This window comes from Etheostoma cragini, chromosome 5, assembly GCF_013103735.1.
Source record: "Etheostoma cragini isolate CJK2018 chromosome 5, CSU_Ecrag_1.0, whole genome shotgun sequence".
In the NCBI taxonomy this organism is placed as follows: Eukaryota; Metazoa; Chordata; class Actinopteri; order Perciformes; family Percidae; genus Etheostoma; species Etheostoma cragini.
Window position 1 is genome coordinate 9,539,852 of NC_048411.1, and position 19,911 is coordinate 9,559,762.

The following is a 19,911-nucleotide window of genomic DNA, read 5'->3' on the forward strand; positions in this document are numbered from 1 at the left end:
GATAAGAAAAGAAAAGAGAAAGTGAAGGAGAGAATCCATACTAAAACTCTTGATGAAAGTATGATTACCTACCAGTATCTGGGTCAACTTACCAGTAACTTGTGACTTAGTAAAGCCACATACACCGAAAACAGAACACTGTAGAGAGGAGAAACGTCTTGTCTAGAAAAGGAAGAAGTCTTCATCAAAATAACTTGTCTGTGACACCAATTTTTAATTTTATAAAAAGTTGCTCATTAGTGAGGTGCCTTGATCTATAAATTCTGAGTTTCTGGAAATTTTCAAACGTTGCATAACGGCCCTTTGCTGTGATTTGAGGGCCGAGCCCCTAAATGACAAAGAATAGTGGAAATAAGATAATCACAGTTTGTTGATAAATGAGATGATGGGCGTTGGACATGGACTGAATGGATCCCCTTTCACATTTAGTTATCCAGGTTAGTAAAAACAACAAATACTATCCGACTGTAGAAAACCTGTTTATTAGACAAATTATACACAGAAAGCTTCGCCACTTGTAACAGAGGCCCCAGTTTGTTCAGATTTTTGAATAATATGCAACACATACAACAAAATAGGCCTATATTAAATACTGTACATCATAAATTTTTGAAAATTATCAAGTAAATCCTGTAGTGCTATGCATGAAATTAAAAATGTTAACAGATAGCACAAGAGCAAGTTTGTGCATGCTTTCTTTTTAATCAACTTGCCACTTTTAGTCATTTAACCAGCAAATAATAAAACAAACTCAGGATGAAATGAGAAAAGCAAAGAGTCCGTGTTTATGTTAACCATGGGCAGAACTAAGGAAAACCAAATGCTGAGATGTGACTGCTAAACTCAACACTAAAGCTCATCATGATACACTCTTTTCTTTTTGTTAAACAAAAATAGCATCCACATGTAAAATATACATTTTTATAATGTCTCTTTCATTTATACTAAATAAAACCTTTTAAACGTCTGTGTCCTATTTGTCATTCAATAGCCATACTGTAGCCTAATATAAGAAAAGAAAGCCTAAGAATGCTTGCCTCAAAACACTGTGGCTTGACTGAGTTTCTACGCACAACATTTTGCGGATTTAGTTCTTAAAGATAACCAACTGAAAACTTGTTCTAAACAACTACCATTATCAATTATTAATACATTGTTAGTGAACAAAATTTGGTTCCACTTTTCCACCCCACCCCGTATTCCAGCAAATACTCCTTTAATGCTCTTAATGTACCGTTCCCCTTCCCCAGCCCTAAATGCACCTTAATGGTCTCCTTTTAATTAATTGGCACTTTAAAAAAAAAAAACAAGTTATATAAAGAGTACCCTTAACGTTACAGATATGAAATAGAAGTGTATTTTGGACTCATCTCATACAGGCAGCCATTGGGATCCAATGGCTGTTGACTCTCCGTGACATTCCCATGACCCTAAAGCACAAACACTGATTTCTGTTTTCTACAATGTTTCCAGTACTCATGATTTCTCGGGTTTGACTGGAAGTCTGCAGGGAACAGCTAGCTAGTTGACATTTAAGGCCTGTACTGAAGATGGTGTTGCCATGGCTTCTCCTCAACACCAAATAAATGCTCACCACTTGAACCTGATAAAAAAGTGATTAATGAACTCGGAACATGACGTGACTTTACAGAATGAGCTTTTATCTTTTAAACATTCGAGCTGTGGCATCAATAAATTTAAGCAAAACAAAGAAAAATCAAAAATCAAAGTTTGAATGACTTAATGATGCAAAACCAGAGACTACAGCACTCATTTAGCAGTTTTTCCAAAGTTTGCTGAGAGAAAGAAAAAACAAGTAGACAGCTCAGAACAATGTTATTTTTTTTGTACTTCCTGACCAAAACACATTCCACGCATTAAAATCTATTATTTTTCTCCAAAAACAAAATTCAATAAAAGACATATAATAAGCATTAGCTTTTTTAAGTCTTTTGGCTTGTATTTCATGTTTTTTTTTCTTCTTCAAGTTGTTTTTTTGTATCATCCCTTTTTAATATCCTTCTGAGAGTCTGATTAGAGGATCTCACCTTGACTTGAAAAGCAGATAGCACAGTACAGGTGAGAAAAGAAAAGGTCAGATCTACATACAATCACTTACAGGTCTGTGGGCACTGGTACAGTGCAGTGGGGTTGACAAAGAGTCTTTAATGTGCATCACAGTGGTGAAAACATTTTCAGACCGATGCACCAAAATGGCAGAAATAGTTTCAGATCCACACACCAAACTGGTGATTCAGTGTCATATTGTTGCACTGTCATGGCATTTCAGCAGGTTTCAGAACGATGCACCGTGATGGGGTCAGCATGTGTTCAGCTGTAATGTCTTAGGTCTAGTCAGGCCACCGTGTGGACCCCACCTTGGAGATGATAACACATATGGAACCCCAGGTATTGGTGAAACAACACCAGAGAAGAGAAAACTCAGTATAGACTCCCACATAGCGAAAAGGCAGAGTAAAACTGGAGAAGTGAACTTTTCCCATATTCACTTAGATGGGGCTTTTTCAAAACTACAAGGGTATGTATTCCCAGGGCTACGGACAAAACAATTGTAATATAGGCCTTCATAAAATAACAACTCAATAATTGCTTAGTAGTGTGAGCCCCTTTGGAGTTGTTTATTGGTTCACACCAACGCTAGTCATCCACCAATGGCAGTCCTGGAGCTCACAGGAATATGGACACATTTCCAGTGGTTGCAGTGGTAGAAACTAAACCCTCCGAGGTGGGGTTTAGATAATAAGAATCAGGTCATTTCAGCAGATCTCCATTACATGAGGCAGACCTCAAATCATAAAACAGAAGCAATAAAAAAAAGTTCCCTTTTCACACATATCCCTAAAAATAATCCCCCAAACAATCACAAGAACAACAACAATAAAGCAAAGCTCCCTTCCCTTTTTGCACCTCACCAACATGGTTTGCAGGAGGATAAGGAACGCCCCAATAGACCTCCACCTCCTTCGTCTTCTCTACATACAAAATGGACTCCCCTGGAAACACCCAAACAGAAACTGAAAGCATAAAGATTCATATGTACACATCTATATCCTCAGACTGTTTAGCTTAGCCATAATGTATTCGTTCTACCGTCCCACCTCACCTCGTTCGGCTCCTCTTCCTACTCTTCCTCCTCAACCAATCGTATCCTTAGCGACTCCTCATATAGAGGTGCCCCTGTCTGGATCATTACCATATCCAAAGTTGGGTCCTGGACCTGTGGGCTGGTAGGGGATGGAGGACATTGTTTTAATGGGGCTGCGGAAGAAGCCACCGTTGGGGGCCCTCTGCCTGAAAGGGCCCACCCCGCCAGTCCGGTGGTCCTGGAGGACGCCCCCCCCACCACTACCGAAACCAGCGGAAAATCCAGCAACGGCTTTGGCAGAGAGGCTGCGGCTAAGGGTCTGGATCTGCTCGGGGATGAAAGTGGTGGTGGTGATGTGGGTGTTGCGGAAATCGCTGATCTGCTCGAGGGCCTGGCGTGCGGCAGGCAGCGCATCCATGTCGAGGGGTGTTAAATCGACGGAAGAGGTGGAGAACTGCTTGTGGGGGCTTTCGTCCTCGGTGCACAAGCTGTTAACCCGGCGGTGTAGGTGCTCCAGGTCGATCTCCTTATCGTCCTGCAGGTGGGGAGGGGCAGGGGAGGAGCAGGCCGGAGAAGAGGAAGCAGTGATGGTAAATGGTAGAAGGGAAGAAAGGTTAACGCAAAGGGAAGGCAATTGGAAGGCAATTGGAAAGAATATGAGGTGGGAAAGAAGACATTGAAAAGGAAGGATGAGAAGAGATGGGAAAGATCCAGGGTCGGTGTTTAAGGATGGAGATGTAGGTGAGGAAAGATGAGAGAGATGAGAATAAGGGAGGGGGTGGTAAGAAGGAAGAAGCAAGGGATGAATCGAAGAAAGTTGGATAAAAAGAAGGAAAGGAGAGGAGGTAAAAGAAAATGAGTGAATGAAGTGCAAATAGGAGTTAGGTAATCGAGAGGGAACAGTGAAGGAATGGGGTGTATCCGTAGTCAGCAATAGGGATGTCATCCATCCGAGCAGTATAAATGGATAGTAAGAATAATAGTGAAAGGAAGAGACGGGTGTTGGACAAGGCAGGGTGATGAAATGATGACGGAAAGATGGCATGCATGTGGCCAAACAAAAGGTTTTGGCACAATTAAAAGTGATGTTCAAGTTGAGGTAATTGCAATAGTAAGAAGAAGAGTGGGGATGACACAACATAAAAGTAACATGGAAAACATGATGTGACAGGAAGCAGGAAGAGTGAAAAAGAGGAGGGGAAAGATGGAGGGAAGAGAAGCATACTCTGAGCTTGTGGTCAGGATATTGAAAGAGAGAAACATACACACACTTCTACAAGGTTTTTAAGGGAGTGCAAATAAGCTGGAATACACACAGAAAACACACCGCCACCATGCTGTGTGCTCTGCGATTCCAGGGTGCTTGGTCTACATATGTGCATATAATAATATTATACTACCAATACAACTTATAGTACAGAAGGCAGTCCAAATGCTCAACAACCTTCCTTATCGTTTGTATTTTTTCTGCTGCGTGTCACCATTGCATTCTGGCCATCATGCCAAAAAATTCACATTGAGATTGACATCTCATTTTCAAGTGAATTTTTTCCAGGCCACATACAATATGTCTTATTTATCAACTGCATCATATAATATCGACAATTTAACTTCAATCAAACAATTTTTAACAGTCAGAATAATTAAAAAATTCCAAGACAGAGTGCATACATCAACTTAAGCTTTAACTTAACTTACAGTATATGTTCAATGAAACTTATAATGAATATAGTCACATATAAATAACTTATCCACATAGTCTAAAGGATGGTAACACTCAGTGAGAGGTGTTTCATGCTTTTACTGGAGAGAGTGCAAGGAGAGAAGATTGCGATGACTGAGGTGGAGACATAGAGAGGAGAAGGCTTAGTTGAACGGTGTTAGAAGGTAACAGAGAGTTTCCAAAACTCTTCAAATGTTTTCATTGTCCACATATGTGTGGCAATGGGCTTCTCTGGCTTTATGGAAGGTAAGGGTCTCAGAGGTAGGTGGTGGGAAGTGTGGGGTGTCACATCATTTTAGGAGTCTCATTTCGCTGTATCTCATTTCATTAAAACATTGTATGGGTAAAGTCAAACAGGGTGTTGTGAGGAGGGGAGTCACAATGTTGAGGGTAACGATAGAGTTACTGACCATGTCCTTCGGGTCTGGGGGGTCTGGCGGGGGCTCTGGACCTACTGTATGTAGCTCACGGACAGAGGGGACCAAGAGTGGTGACCCCTGGTTGCCATCTAAGGTGGGGACAGTGGGAGGAAGGAGAGGACGAGGGGGCACTAGTGCTTGTCGTGAGACTATCATACACACACTAAATGTTTGAAAGAGGCAATATCCAAAGGGTAGAGTTGGTACCAAAAAATGAAGGGAAGTCAAAGAGAAGAGTGAATCACAAATGGTCAGTCTGCTGCTCAGTTCAAGGACACTAATGGGTAACAACGAGGAGTGATCGAAAAGGACCAAGGCAAGGATAAGTGGAAGGTTTTTGTGGAAAATGTGGCAGGCCCTAGTTGCATTTATATTACTTCAAAGAGATGTTTTCCTCCATTATAATGCCAATTGTAACATTACATAAAATAAGTCAACCCTGGATCACCCAAATGATCAAAACCTGATCTGATATTGACATGCAAATACCTTATTAACGTTTTTTGGCTTGAGGTTTGCAAAATATCTGTGTTACATGAATTAAATATTTCATTAAGGCTTTACCTGCATATATAACCTTACAGAGCTTGTAACTTTAACTTTCTGGTCAAAGATGATGCTCTATTTGCTTCTAGATAGAGAGACAGCACCCTCTAATGGCAGACAGGCATCATTGCACACATATTCAACTGGCAACATGCCAGGTACGTAAAGGTTTTTGAAAGAGGTGCATTTGCTTTGAGCAAATGACCAAAGAGCTTTGCTTTTACTTTGAACACCAAAGTTTCAACTCAGCTCCTTAATGGTCCTCATTCCTCTTAAAACATCTTCATGTATCATTACATTTCAACAGCATCTGTCTTCAGGCATGACTAACCAATGCTTTTTATTCTGTTCTCTATTGTATATATAACCTTGGGGTGGGAGGTGAGGTGGTAAAGGTGGTCATTCTCATTTTGGGGGCGAGCTCGGAGGGGTTGCTGGGTTCGTAGGAGTGCTGCACGATCAGGGCACAGGGAATGTCGCAGCATGCTGGGGGCTGGTAATGGGTGGCGGTGGGGGCAGTGGTGTTGGCAATGTTGGGGTTCTGGTTCTGACCGCCCAGGGTCAGAGGGTGCTCGTTGGGGCTGTGAGGGCAAGGATCAGCAGCTTGCCTGACAGATGGGCCATCTGCCTGCGCCTGGTGTGTGTGACGTGCATGTTGATGTGAGCAAAGAGGACAGGAGGAGAGAGACAGCAAGAGAGGTCGAGGGAAAAGATATGTGGAATAATTCATATAAATGTGTTTGTGTATTTGTGTGCATGCAAGTTGAGTGGGAAGATTAAAACAAGGCAAAAAAAAGAAGCCAAATAGACACACAGGCAGACAATCAGCAGACGGGCAGAGACAGAGATGGGATGAGTGACAGACAAGATCAGGCAGATGGCAGGATTGTAAGGTGGAGGAGAGAGAGAAGTCAATTGGAGAGACAGACGGGTGGGGGGTGAGCAAGAAAAAAGACACGGCAGTCAGTCAGCACACACAGTTAAGCAGGTCGTTCTGTGTTGTGTCTTCAGAGAGACATTCACAGTCTTTATATACCTGGAGAGGAGAGATGTTTAAATGGCATTTTGTACTGCTCTTTCCCTCTCTCTCTCCCCCTCGCCCGCTACACCCCTCAACACAGAGTACTTATCTACAAAAACAAAACAAAAAGGAAATATGAGAGCTTTGAGCCACAGAGACACAGATCATTTTATATAGCGTTAGAACGAGTAGGCTGGCAATTCCCATCCAAACCACACACTTCAAAAAGAAGAGGTCCGCTGTTTTAGGTGTACCAAGGGGATGATACACAAGGAAGTGCCCGCTCTTCTCATGCTAAACCTACATGGATAATATGAAATATCAGACATGGTCAAAAGCACAGATGTTACCACTATGGAAGAGTTCTGACAAAAAAAATCTTGTCAATATCTGATGTCCAATATTTTGTCACTATGCAGCAGCATAGTTACTCTCTGTTTTGAACTTTTAGAAATGTGGTTGATTCTAATGACAGAACTCTTTCATACAAACTTTTCATGGCACATACATATAGGCCAAAGGGGTAAAGGAATAGCCCTCTTTTGGATGAAAAGGGCCTCAGACACTCATCTGGAAATAGAGTGTCAAAAGAATCAAGATGTTAAAATGTAGACTATAGCTTCCAAAGCACTGTTAAGAAGTACCTGAATTCATTTCCCTTAGATATACAGTACTATCATTACAAACATGGCCGGACGTCAGCCACCCAGGCACCAACCCAAAATGAGTTTGTGTTTTTGAGCACAGGAAGACAGTAGCTATATGGAGGAAGATGACTAATTTCCAAACATGTACTGTAGTTAAAATGCCCATTTATGTGTTATCAAATGGGATAAGATGTGAGAACTGTAGTTCACTGTCCTCAGACTTCATTAAACCACTATGTGAACCATCAAAGATCCCAAGATAGCGGGCATGACTTTTAATGCACAGTCCTTTAATTTGTGTGCATACCCTTGTCAAATGTGTTCAATCATGATACATCAGTGACTCTAATGAAATATGTGTTTTTGTGTTAGTGAGTGAATAAGCCTGGCAGAAAAATTCGCAAGCAAACTGTTTCCATTGAAAAGCAGCCTTATACATAGCAATGTCAGCCGTTCCACAACACACAACGCAGACCCACAGCACAGACACATAACACTGACATATAGACTAGCTTACATTTAAAAGCAGTTGCAACAGTTTTACAGCAATGGATGTAAAGGCATGTACAGACATGTAAAGTGTTTGATTATGTATGTTTTAGTATGCATAAGAAACACATAGACACAAACCCATCTTAGTTGGATTTAAGTTTGAGCAGTGAATGTTGGGACTTTCATTTTTACAGGAAGCGTGTGTGTGGCAGGCGGGATGGTGTTTTGGCCATCTAATCTAATGAATGAACATAGTCACGATGTGTGCCAGTGTTAACTGAGTTTAAGTGAAACACGACCATCTTAAGTCCTGTGTAGGTCACTGAGAGCATGATCTGTCATCCACCGGGGATTATGAAGCATGTTGAAAACAAACTGAACAAACATATACTACGTTTATGGGTTTCATGATATGGCGTATCTGACATAAAGTTTGAGCATTCGTTATATTGACACAAGACTGAAGTGACTGAAGAGGCAAGCTAAACGTGAGGCAAAGATGATGTGTATGCACGCATGTGAGAGACCAAGCTCAATGGTATGTGTGTGTGTGTTACTTTATAAGCAGCCATAATTTGGGAAGCTGTTTGTCATCTTCAAGGAGGGAAAATGAGCACTGTAAGTGTACTTTTGAATACATAATCCATTGGTTTTATTCAACATGCATCTCTGACAGGTGAGGCCCAACTGATAATCCCAATGACACAACTGCACTCAACCTGCACCAACCCTTTTTACATTTGTGCACTTGCTCATTTTAGATTAAGCCAAGGAGAGTTAGATCAGGTAGTGTGAATTCTTAATGAACAAAAAAATCTTTCTGAACACAGTAACTCACTGCATTGGAAGTAGAGTCCTCATGCCAAGTCTGCACTCCCCAGTCATGCTCTTGGTGCCAATGAATCTTACTAAGACAAGTTTTCCAGGCCCAGGCATAAAGAGTGGGTCTCCAGGCTTTTCTATTTAATGTGAAGTTTGCAAAAATGTACAAGGAGCTGCATGCTCTTGGCTCAGTGTAATGGTCTCAAGTGGTGTTAGCATTCTCTGTGACAGAGGCCAACAAGTTCTTCATTTAAACTGACAGAAAGTGAGGTGTCAAGTGGAGTTAATAACAAGCTTGAATTACAAGGTTTGCTTCACTTTAATAATTTAACTTTAGGAAGTTAGATGACATTAAACACACTAGACGTACTCCACTGGCCATGACTAAGGCCAAAATTGCATGCAGAGGCAAGAGTTTCTCCCCAGTCGATAAAATGCAACATATGCAATTTATCTAATTAGCTGCTTTGAAGTTGACTTAAATTTGTCTTCCTTCCTCCACTGAGTCAGGACATGCTGTTGTGGTCCCAGCTTGACTCTCTCCTCTTCGGTTCTCAGCAGCCATCTTTGCAGCTGGTTGCCCATTTGGAAACATGCTGCACAGATGGTGACTTGAGATCTGAGTATGTTATTCCCACTGTTTTTACATATATTATGTGTGTATATTATTGTCATGAGATCATTTTTTTGGAAGAAAAAAAAAGATTTCAGCCAGATAAAAAACTTTGTCTGACAATTTTTCATTCTTAAGGCCAGCATGTGATTGAAAGGACCTAATTCCTATTATGTGTCCGCCAACCTAGTCTGAATGCTAAAGTGTTTATCTATGTCCCAAGCAGCCACATTCAAAGGGGTAAAAAGCTTGTTGTTATAGAAACAAGCCAGAAAACAATAATTACTTAACTACTTCCTCACCTCCACAAACCTCGCTCCTCGCTAAGTAAAAGTGAGCATGCTGGTCGGATTGTTGGTTTTAGAAAGTTGTTGAACAAAAATAGTTGGATGCAGCCTCCCCAGTTGGAAAGGCGTGAGTGAAAGGGGATTCAGACGCTGTTTGATGATCCAACAAGCAATTAGTTTGAAGCTTACTGACCCCCTCGAGGTTCCGTGGTTACTCTCCGCAAACCAACGGCAATCAATAAGTCAAAGCTTTGATATGGTGAAGGATAAACGTCAGGGGTCAACTATCAAAAACAACTATGGCTGACTGAGCCAACTTCATTTTCACCAGGGAAACACTGAAGGGGCTATTCTCATAATGCACTTTAACTTTGTACTTAACTTGGATATCCCACTGCTTTGCTCCCACTGTTATCCCAGAGCTTTGTTTTGATTTGTATTGGAATAAAATTATTACTCCCTCTTCTAAGTATAAAAAAACGTAACAACTTGAAAACGTTACACTTCTTTTATTGTTGCTTAATGAGGCAGTGGACTAAAAAAATAACTATCACTAACTGGAATTATATAATAAGGTACATTTGGTACAAGTGCACCCTATCGAACATATGTGACTTCTAAAGCAATAATAGAGATTTCCATATCAGTAAAGCCTTAATATGAAAAAATATAAAAGCTCTACAAAGAGAATTAAAGACTATCACAGTTTGAATCCCTGCTGTCCCTCCTATTCACTGTTGCAACTCTACTCCTGCGCTCTGTCGGGGGCTGATTCCACTGGCTGCTCTTAGTGGCTAATGAAGACGGCGGGGGGGGGGGCGTGCGTGTTGCAGCTGAACCACACTGTGCTTAACATGACTTTGGGTGTGACCAAAGGTTTGGTGTCTACGTGGCTGCTCGGTTGGCGGACATGACTACTGATCTGAATGACAGATTAAAGCTGGTAACAGACCAGGGGGCTGGAGGTAGGGGGTTTGTATGCTTTGTCTGTCACTGTGTTTACTAAAGAAAATATTGTTGTCTGATCCAAAAGGAAATTACATTGGCATTGCAACATAGGATCTAGGAAAATAACACACATTACAGTGTGACTAGGGCTGCACCATATGAGGACACTATCTAATTGCAACTATTTTGACTGATTTTGTGATTGCGCTATAATTCAGAACGTTGGAGGGAATGAACGTTTTTGTATCATTATTCTCATTTTCAATGAAATTTATTAACATTTATAGATATTAAAATGATTATAGTGTGATTTTAGCGAGGATCTTTACCAAAAAAGATTTTTTTCTTTAGTCTGTATATTATGATTTGTAGGCCGGGACATCTCTGCAGCACCATAATACTTAATTCAGAACGGTTTGACACATATTTTGCCATTAACAAATATAGCCCCCCCCCTTGCGATTTGGATATTGCACTAGCCCACATTTTGATAAAATTGCAATTAATTTTGCAGCCCTAAGTGTGACCCATCCTGTTTAACTGACTTATTTCTGGTTGTGTTGGTAGCAGCAACGTGGTTTCACCTGGCTGGGCTTCAACATTGATATTGATGACTGGGTTGGTTCTTTAAAAATAATCCTTAGCAACTGAATCAACTGAGAGCTACAGAATCTCTGTTTTAGTCACATAATAAAGGACCTACAATGATGGGCTGTAACATGCGCAATCAATATTTAATATGTGTAACTTTATTTACCAATGCAATTAGATGGTAAAGAATTAAATCATGGCAGCAATATTTAAGAAACTAAATTAAGCTCAAGCAGACCGAACAGCAGTCAACCTGCTGTTGAGCATGTTGCTCTACTCTCAGTGCAGTTTGTTGCCAGTTTAACAGCACATCATGCCAGATGCATGGGGAACTTCCACATGGCAAATTGACTGAGGTGGGAAGAGTCGGCCTGCAGCTCCTGCTTGTGTAAATCCTCTCAAGATATCAGCAAGCCTTAAAATTGATTAATTTTAAGGAGGAAAGAGGAATCCACTTTTGAATTAAAATTAAACAATTAAATCAATCAGTGAGGAATCCACTTTTAAATTAAAAATGAAACAACTAAATAAATCAATGAACAAACACCCCAAAGGACAAGCAATTATTACACATTACAAATCATTTACCACTGTTGATCAGTTGCAAACAATTTCACTGGACTGCCGTAAACAAAGCTATGAGACTTCCGAGTAATTTATCAAACAAGTCTGCGCACACTACAGTGACCACAGCAGATGGGGCACATCAGTCAAGTCCCTAAGCACCTTTTTGCCCGCAATAAAACACCAATTCTTTATTTTGTTTGTATTATATTGTTGTTGGTGTCAAAGGAGGTCACCACTATTCAAGTCCTATCAATGACAACTTATAAGTGAGTGTAATATTCTTAAAAAGCTAGAAACTGTAGTGATGTAGTATTGCAATAATGTGTGATGATACACCAACGTTGGACCAGGAGCTGCTCATTTAAAAGCCTTCTGGAACCATTATGGTTCATAGAGTTTTCATGTTGAAACTCTTCTCCTAAATGACTTGTCAGATGATGGGTGTTAACATTCTTGTATCATGCCAAGTAACCTGCTCTAACATTAAATCAGCCTGGGTATAGAGACAAGTTTTCTTCCCAATTTAAATCGGCATGGCGCCTTAGATTATGTAGATAGGCCATGCTTCTCTTACTTGTTTCTGGTATTCACAGTCATGCAGAGATGTTCACTTAGACATTCCTTGTTAGTGTAATGGTAAAGCCCATGTTGGTAACCAGGCAACAGCTGTAATATATTATGGTAGACTATTCGAAAGACCACTCTTCTGATTGATGGTAAGCTGGTTTGATATCTGTAAGGACTGGAAGTTGAATGATAGGTCCTGAAACTGTTATCCACAAGTTCACCTTAACCTGCATTTATCAAATAGCTTCTGCTGAGGGGGGAAATTGTTTGAAGCTGAAGTAATTTACCTGATGGCAAAAAACATTTTACGCTAAAATAAATCTGTGCTGCTTGTTAATGCCTCAGTCTAATGTGTTACCAACACACACATATAATGATTAACTCTCAACCAAAACTGAAAATAGTTTCTCCCATGATTACAGTTTTTTTCAGTTAATCAGTGGCATATTTGCATAACAAATTTGTTAGACTTTGCTGGAATTTACCTAAATACCTTTCTCCCACTGTGTTTTGGTAAACATAACAGTAGACATGAGAGGTGACAAGGTGGGTTGGCGTTAAAGTGGAAGTTAAATTGGAGCTGCTACAAAATTCATATCCAATCCCTTTGTGGATGAAGCAGCAACTTAAATGGAGAGGTTGCAACCCTGGGTCCCACTCATAATATATCAGTTTGCTTCATTTATTCTGGTGAAAAGGGCCTGAGCTTGTGTGATTACATCCAATAATAGAAATGAAACTGAACATGTTGCCGTTTGTGTTTTTCTTTTAGATGTTACCTGGCTTGTCTACGGCGGAGAAACAGCTACCAAATCACAACAGGCTGCAGGGTTTTTATGAGGGGAAGATTTTGCCAGCGTCACTTTGATTGCCTCAAATGATATCCATGCTGAGGTGATCAACCGCATATAGACTGATTGGATATTTCACAGGGCGCTGCTGCTAATTTACAAGGTGGAGTGTTGCCACTCTTTTAAAGGGAACGCTGGTATAAATATCCACGTTTGTTACGGTGAGTCAGTGTTTCTGACTTTGCCTTGGTCAAGGCACGCTGCAGCATTCAAACAGGCCCTCAGGCTGTTTTTGTAACGTTGCCAGTGTTCTCTTTTCTCCAAAACATTAACTTTTCAGAAAAATAAGTGGTTGATTACCCCGCTGACACTGACGCATTTGGCTCCTTTTCAATTGACTGATGCCACAATTAATAAAACGTTTAAAAAGAGGTGAGAGTATGCAGTAGCACAATACTGAATACATTACAGGGCCAATAGAGTACATACTTAGTGGTTTCTATTCATATTGAGGTCTGGATTGTGATTGTGCATTGTCAGGGTGTAAAGAGATGTGTGTAATGATTGTGTAGGAACAATATAAACATGGTCTTAGGGGAATGATAATTTAACTGTGAAGAAATGCAGCTACATCAACTAATTCATAGTACTGTGTATATATAGTAGTACATACAGTAGTATATAATGTGAGTATGTGTATCATGCATGTGTCACCCAGGCTATCTAATTGTAATTTCCAGTTGTAGTTAAAGTTAGATATCTTATTTGGCATCAGTGTGAATGGCAGTACTCATATTAACTAATGAGGACTAAGAGGAGAATAGAAACAGTAACAATTCTTTCAAGCAAGTTGAGTTAAATTCTCTTTTGGCAGATAATGTCTCTTTGGCTATTCATTTTGATAGTTTGATGGTAACTTTAACTACTCTTAACAGTTAGACGTTTTAACACGACAGGATGCTTTACAAGCGGCCAGTCCTATTAATAAGATCATGGTGTGGGTGAGAAGGGAAAATTACAATGTTCTCAGGGCTTCTGAAAACATTCAAGCACTGTTTGACCTTTTCTTCCCTTCCTACATATGCAGAGATTTATATACATAAGACTATGCAAAAGATCACTGCTAGGTTATATGACTGAAGAGCTAATCTAGCAACTCCAGATTTCTTTTGGACAGGATGTGCAAAAGCTGAGAATGAATGCAGCTCCAGCCTCTGCTAGCAGCATAGTGTTACTGATGTTGCTAGTGTGCAAATTATGTTCAGGAATGACATTGTGAACGTGGGAGGTTCTCAAAGGTTCCATACGCTGTCAGTGGCATGACTCCTTCACAAGGAAGGCTCTGCTTTTTCTGCTCTTCCTCATGCATACTGACTAAAGAAATTACTTTTTTTCCAACTGGCCACAAAGTTTAGATGTTGTATTTTGTAATTCTACACCCTTTACCCCTTGCCTCAGCTAGACCTGAAAATGAACCCGTTATCTATCCAGTCATCATCTGTCCACTCTTACTTTTTTAATCCTTCCTTTCCTTATTCTCAAACTATTATGCCACTTCTTTCCCCTCTTACAACCAACGAGAAGACCTGGGATGTTTTATAGGCCCTGTCGCTCTCTCTGTACCATCAGTCCTTCTTTCAGTCAGCCATCCATCCCCCTACCTCCTTGGAGGGGACCCTGGATCCCTTCCTCCGTGACCACCAGCTTTCCACCATGGCAATGAGGCAGGAGAGCACCACGCCGGCTGCCAGGACACAGAAAACTCCGGCAAAGCTGTGGATGTCCAGGGCGCTGCCGCGCTGTCGTGTTTGCACCGAGCTGTAGAGGTCGCAGGGGCTGTCCTTGGGCCACCACTTAACTTTCAGTATATCCATGTCACCGTTCTGCTGGAGCTCCAAGATTCTGTGACATAGGCAGGAGACGCAGCCATGTAAGCATAGAGCCATGTACAGTGAGGGCGCATACTTTACACACACACTGACACAGAAGCTACAAATTTACAAATCTTACAGTAAGCATACAGGAATGAATGAATTAATTTGAAGTTGCATGAATGAGCAATAAGCAGGCAAAATTCAGAAGAGTAAGATAACACTGTCCAGAGTGAGCATTGCTATTATGTATGACAATTGCTGGAGTCTGAATGACATTTGAATGATTACAGAGTCATAAACGCTTTTATTAAATCATGGAAAATGAAACCTGTTTACAATATGAGTCAACTGCACAAAACCTGTCAACACTGCAGCTTTCACTGCTGTTGCCATATCTTCTTTCTTCCATTTGAGGGCAGTGTTTGCCAGTTAAAATCCGCCCTAATCCCTGACAACCATATTGGGCTGTCAAACTCATTATGGCTAACATTAATATGTTTTGCAGCACAGTGCGACTACACTGCCACAATGTCATTATGCAGCCTAGCTTTAGTCCCACGATTGATGGCTTCAGAGAGGATACAGCTCAGAGGTTGATAGGGTCCCTCTGTTAGCCTTCAGCTTATTATTTAACTGGGTCGTTCGTTTTGGTTTGGAGGGGAGTTGCAGACACACACACGCACACGCACGCATGCACACACGCACGGACGCACGGATTCGGCTGGATATTTAACAATGTGGCATGGAGGAGTGAGGAGCATAGGGAAAGGGAGAGAAAAAAGGCAATGCGGGAATGTGTGTGTGCGTGTTTATGCATATACCTCCCTCACAGGCAAAAATATACTAACACAGAAAACAAAAAGAAGCAAATAAACCCTCAAAGATAAAGTAAGCCACCACAATGGTTGACACCAACAGGGTAGAAACATATTCAGAAATGAACAAAGTCACCAAAGTCGACTACATACGTGTCAAAGCAAACGTAAACAAAAGTCATACGTGGGTACCTAGAGACAGATGTTTGCAATTGTCTGCACAACTTCCCGGAGACAAAGCCCTGCTGCAATTTCTGTGACAACACGCTGACATGAATTAAAGTGCCCATCTTTCATCTCTTCATTTTTTTCTCATGCGGAATACACGAAACGTACTGAAATCAATCAAGAAATGCAAATGAGCCCGGCAGACAGTTTACATAATTAATTTCATCCACAATAGCCAGAAAACATGGCTCATTTCAATGTAAATCAGCTAAACAGGCTCAGCATGTTGCTCTATAACCACGTCACTCTAATTTAGGGACATTCTCTTAACACTTCCTGGGCTCTACTGAGCTGGTGGGACTGATAAGACAATAAAAAACTAATTTAAACCGCAAATCCACAGTCATTCTAATGCAACATCATGTCCACCAACTGCCAGCTTGATTGTGGGATTGTGGGATTGTTTGGCTCAGATCAGCGCAGATTAGTGCCAAGATTAGATAAGACTTTGTGTAGATGATATGCAACATTGAATCAAAACAAATTAAATCAAACTGATCTGCAACAGTGTGTAGCAGTAGTAGTGTAGTGGCAGCACTGGCCTAGTTGCATACCCTGGTGATCACTCTACTGGAATGAAGAAAAGGTAGTCAGCGTAGAAATCCCTCATCGCATACCAATCCTGCATCTGTTCTTTTTCAGCAGTCCAGTTGTCCCTGCTCCTTATTCTTTCAAACATGTCACTAAGGTACTTTTGGACTGTAACACAACTCCCTCTTCTTTAAAATGAAGACTGAAGGGTTTTCTTTTTGATGCTGCCTTACTTTAAATAATTGTTCACTTATTACACTTCACTGTAACTTCTATTCTTGTAATTAATATCCGTGTTATTCTATTTTTGCTGTCTTTAACTGCTCTTTCATGTTTCATGTAAAGCACTTTGAATCGCCTTGTTGCTGAAATGTGATATACAAGTGAAGCTGCCTTGCCTAATATAGTACTGTACAACACAAGACTTGAAATTGCTTCATGCTTGACCACTCCTTGCACCCGCTGAGTGCTAGATTGCTGATTGCTGGAGGAGTAACAGCGCAAAAACACTTCACTGTTGCATGCAGGGCGCACTGTTGATATGCAGGTTGATATTGTGAAGATTAGGTTTTTGAACAGCACCTGCGTTTAATCAAAATTCAAACAGCATCCGTACACGTTTGTTTATAGCGGATGACAGTATCACAGAAAAATCACAGTTTATAAAAGTTAAAACAAGCTTTTTTCCCCCCCAAAGTGTCGTGCCTTTCACACAGTACTGGCCTTTTTTTATGTCACTCTGACAACAGATGCTTCACACACACAAACAAGCCAACACTCTGACAGACGGCTACAGAGAAAGACAGATTACACACAGGCTAATGAGATGGAAGATGAGCGACCCCACCTATCAAAGAATTCAGGCAATGTTTTGTCAAAATATTTCATCATTTCTTGCTTGAAAGTCTGCCAACTTTCTTGTCTGACATGATGTCTTTTCATGTCTGTTGAGAGAAAGAGGCATGCTTTATGTTTGAAGTTGCTATCTGTTATCTCTGCTCATGAATTGACTGCCACCAATTTCATGTCACATAGGTTTCTGTATGGCACCTTAGGAGTGGAAATAAGCGGTTGCATTTTCCTGTTTCATCTACTTTAACATCTGTAAACATAATTACTATTGACAGTAAGTGCCGTTGTGGCAAAATTCTACAAATGGGGAAAACAAATAAACAGTGGAAATGGTAATTAACATTTCCCTCCTTGCAGGAAGAAACAGCAATGGCAGTAGAATTTAATTGTCAAATGTCCTATGGAAAACCCAATGATTTCACATTTTTATGATCTTGCTGTGTGGTGAGATTACTAGCTCTATCTGTAAGTTAAATACATACTTTAATTTTCAAATATTTAATCAAAATCACTAAATGCCTACATTTCCCTAACCTACTCGTGACAATCAAAAGGGTTCCGAAACAAAAAGAAACAAAGAATAACTAAAAAGGCTTACTCCGCATCATGATCAAAGATCAAACCATTTCAAAAAGAGACTTTTATCAGAGGAATAATTAGGATGTGTGTCTAAGCTGTATGTAACTTTGAAGGAAGAAAGAGCAAAACAGATTTGAGATTCAGGACAGTGCGTTCTCTCTCCGCTCTATTACAACGCTGTCTGCCTGTGGAGTTCATCATCTATCATTCTGAACTAATTGACCTATCAGAGTAATGCCCAATAGACCCTTGAATCAACACCCTAACGCTGACATGCACTCAAAGAACATACACCCACATTATCGCTGCATTCACCTTTTTCATTTATCTAATTGATGTTTAGCTGTCATTCTCCTGCCCACAAAAATACACTGATTCAACTCTGCAGTACTGGAGTGTGCCTGGGTTTGGACAGAATGGTGCAAGACAAAAGTGAAGTGTAATGCGTTTACGTGCTAAAATATGAGGGCAATCCAGACATAATACCTCACAAATAGAACATGAGCTTGCCTGAGTGATTCAAGTTCAAGTGCTTGACTGTATCCGTCCAGCGCTCTGTGTTCAGAACGACTCCACACATGTAAAATCGGTTACCACCGAGCCAAGAAGAGACCTCTGTTTAGTCAATGAATCCACAACACAAAGGAATACTTCAAATACGTGAGAAAAAGTGAGCACGATGATGATCATTTTAAAACACAAAAGCGGTTACAACTGCTCTCCATCTATCTCTATCCCACGGCTGACAGGCAGGATGAAACGCCGCCGTGAGCTGCCAGACAAAAACATGGCTTGAGTCAAAGGTTTCCTGCAGTACACCATCTGTCTAGAACTCTAATTTGTCTGTCACTGTCTAACTAAAAGCAACACATCTTCCCTCGAAAACACAAATTTGCCTGTGCACACGCAAACACACAGCAGCACACATAGAAATGGTAAACATGCACAAGCAGTGAACGTGTAGTCTCACACTCAAAGTACACAACAATTATGCAAAGCAAGGTTTGTTTGAAACAATGACAAACTTACATAAGTAGCTAATTAAAGTGTGTGTGTATGCGTATGTGTGTGTGTGTATATGTGTGTGTGCGCATCACACACTCTGACATCTGATTTATTTTCCCCACAGCAGTGTGCTTTTCCCTGCACAGATATCTAAAACATTTTTGATTTAATTTCAGTCTTAATATAAAGAATATAGAACTGAGCGAGTGTACACTTTAGATCTTTTCTTTCTTCCTTCAGGGTGTGTTAGTGTTTTTCTGCCCAAGGTTTCATCAGTCAGCACATTGCTGCCTGAGGTATCGGGAAATAAATTAAATTAGTCACTAAAAATAACACCTACCACATATAATTGCAATCTGAGAACATACAGTAGAGGTATTAGTGTCATCAGCTGCATTATATAATACAGGGGTTGGTATATACAAGTGCTTGTTAACATGTAATCAAATGGATCATTGTCACAGTAAACGTTTTAAAGGAGGGTTTCAATGTCAATGCATGCTGTATGCGTGACTGGAAGTAAAGGGCAGACGATAGGTTTAATGTAACTACAAGACAAGTGTAATCTGTGTATCTATCCGGCAGTTATGGCCTTTTTTTGTGTGAAACAGCTGTCCTGTGTGTGCATATTCAGCATGACTGTATGACTGTCTTGTTATAGTAGGTGTGTATGGGTATGGTGTATGCGTGTGTGCATCTCCCTGCGTCCGTGTATATGTCCATAAAACAGCTGGTGAGCTGCATTAACACTGTGTGTGTGTAATGAGTTAACACCTTGCTTTAAGGTCGTTGACTTTGACTAAGGAGATCTATAACGACTTTAACACTCCCACTGGCTGTAAAAGCCAATGAGCATGGGTCGCCCGTGTGGTGGGTGTGGGGGGGGG

General features: G+C 40.7%; 1 protein-coding gene across 3 annotated transcripts in view; it reads right to left on the bottom strand.

The window, feature by feature from the left end:
* Positions 1-464: 464 nt before the first annotated feature.
* grid2 (glutamate receptor, ionotropic, delta 2) overlaps positions 465-19,911 on the bottom strand; it is a 468,031-nt gene continuing 448,584 nt past the window's right edge. The window contains exons 15-17 of one of the 3 annotated variants that reach the window (XM_034871282.1): positions 14,802-15,042; positions 6,163-6,428; positions 3,307-3,641 (exon numbers count right to left, since the gene is read on the bottom strand). In XM_034871282.1, the coding sequence (XP_034727173.1) occupies positions 3,536-3,641; positions 6,163-6,428; positions 14,802-15,042 (613 nt within the window). In that variant the 3' untranslated portion in view covers positions 3,307-3,535. Of the gene's footprint in view, positions 3,642-5,239; positions 6,429-14,801; positions 15,043-19,911 lie in introns of all 3 variants that reach the window. The other 2 variants (XR_004656592.1, XM_034871281.1) reach the window with 2 other exon arrangements.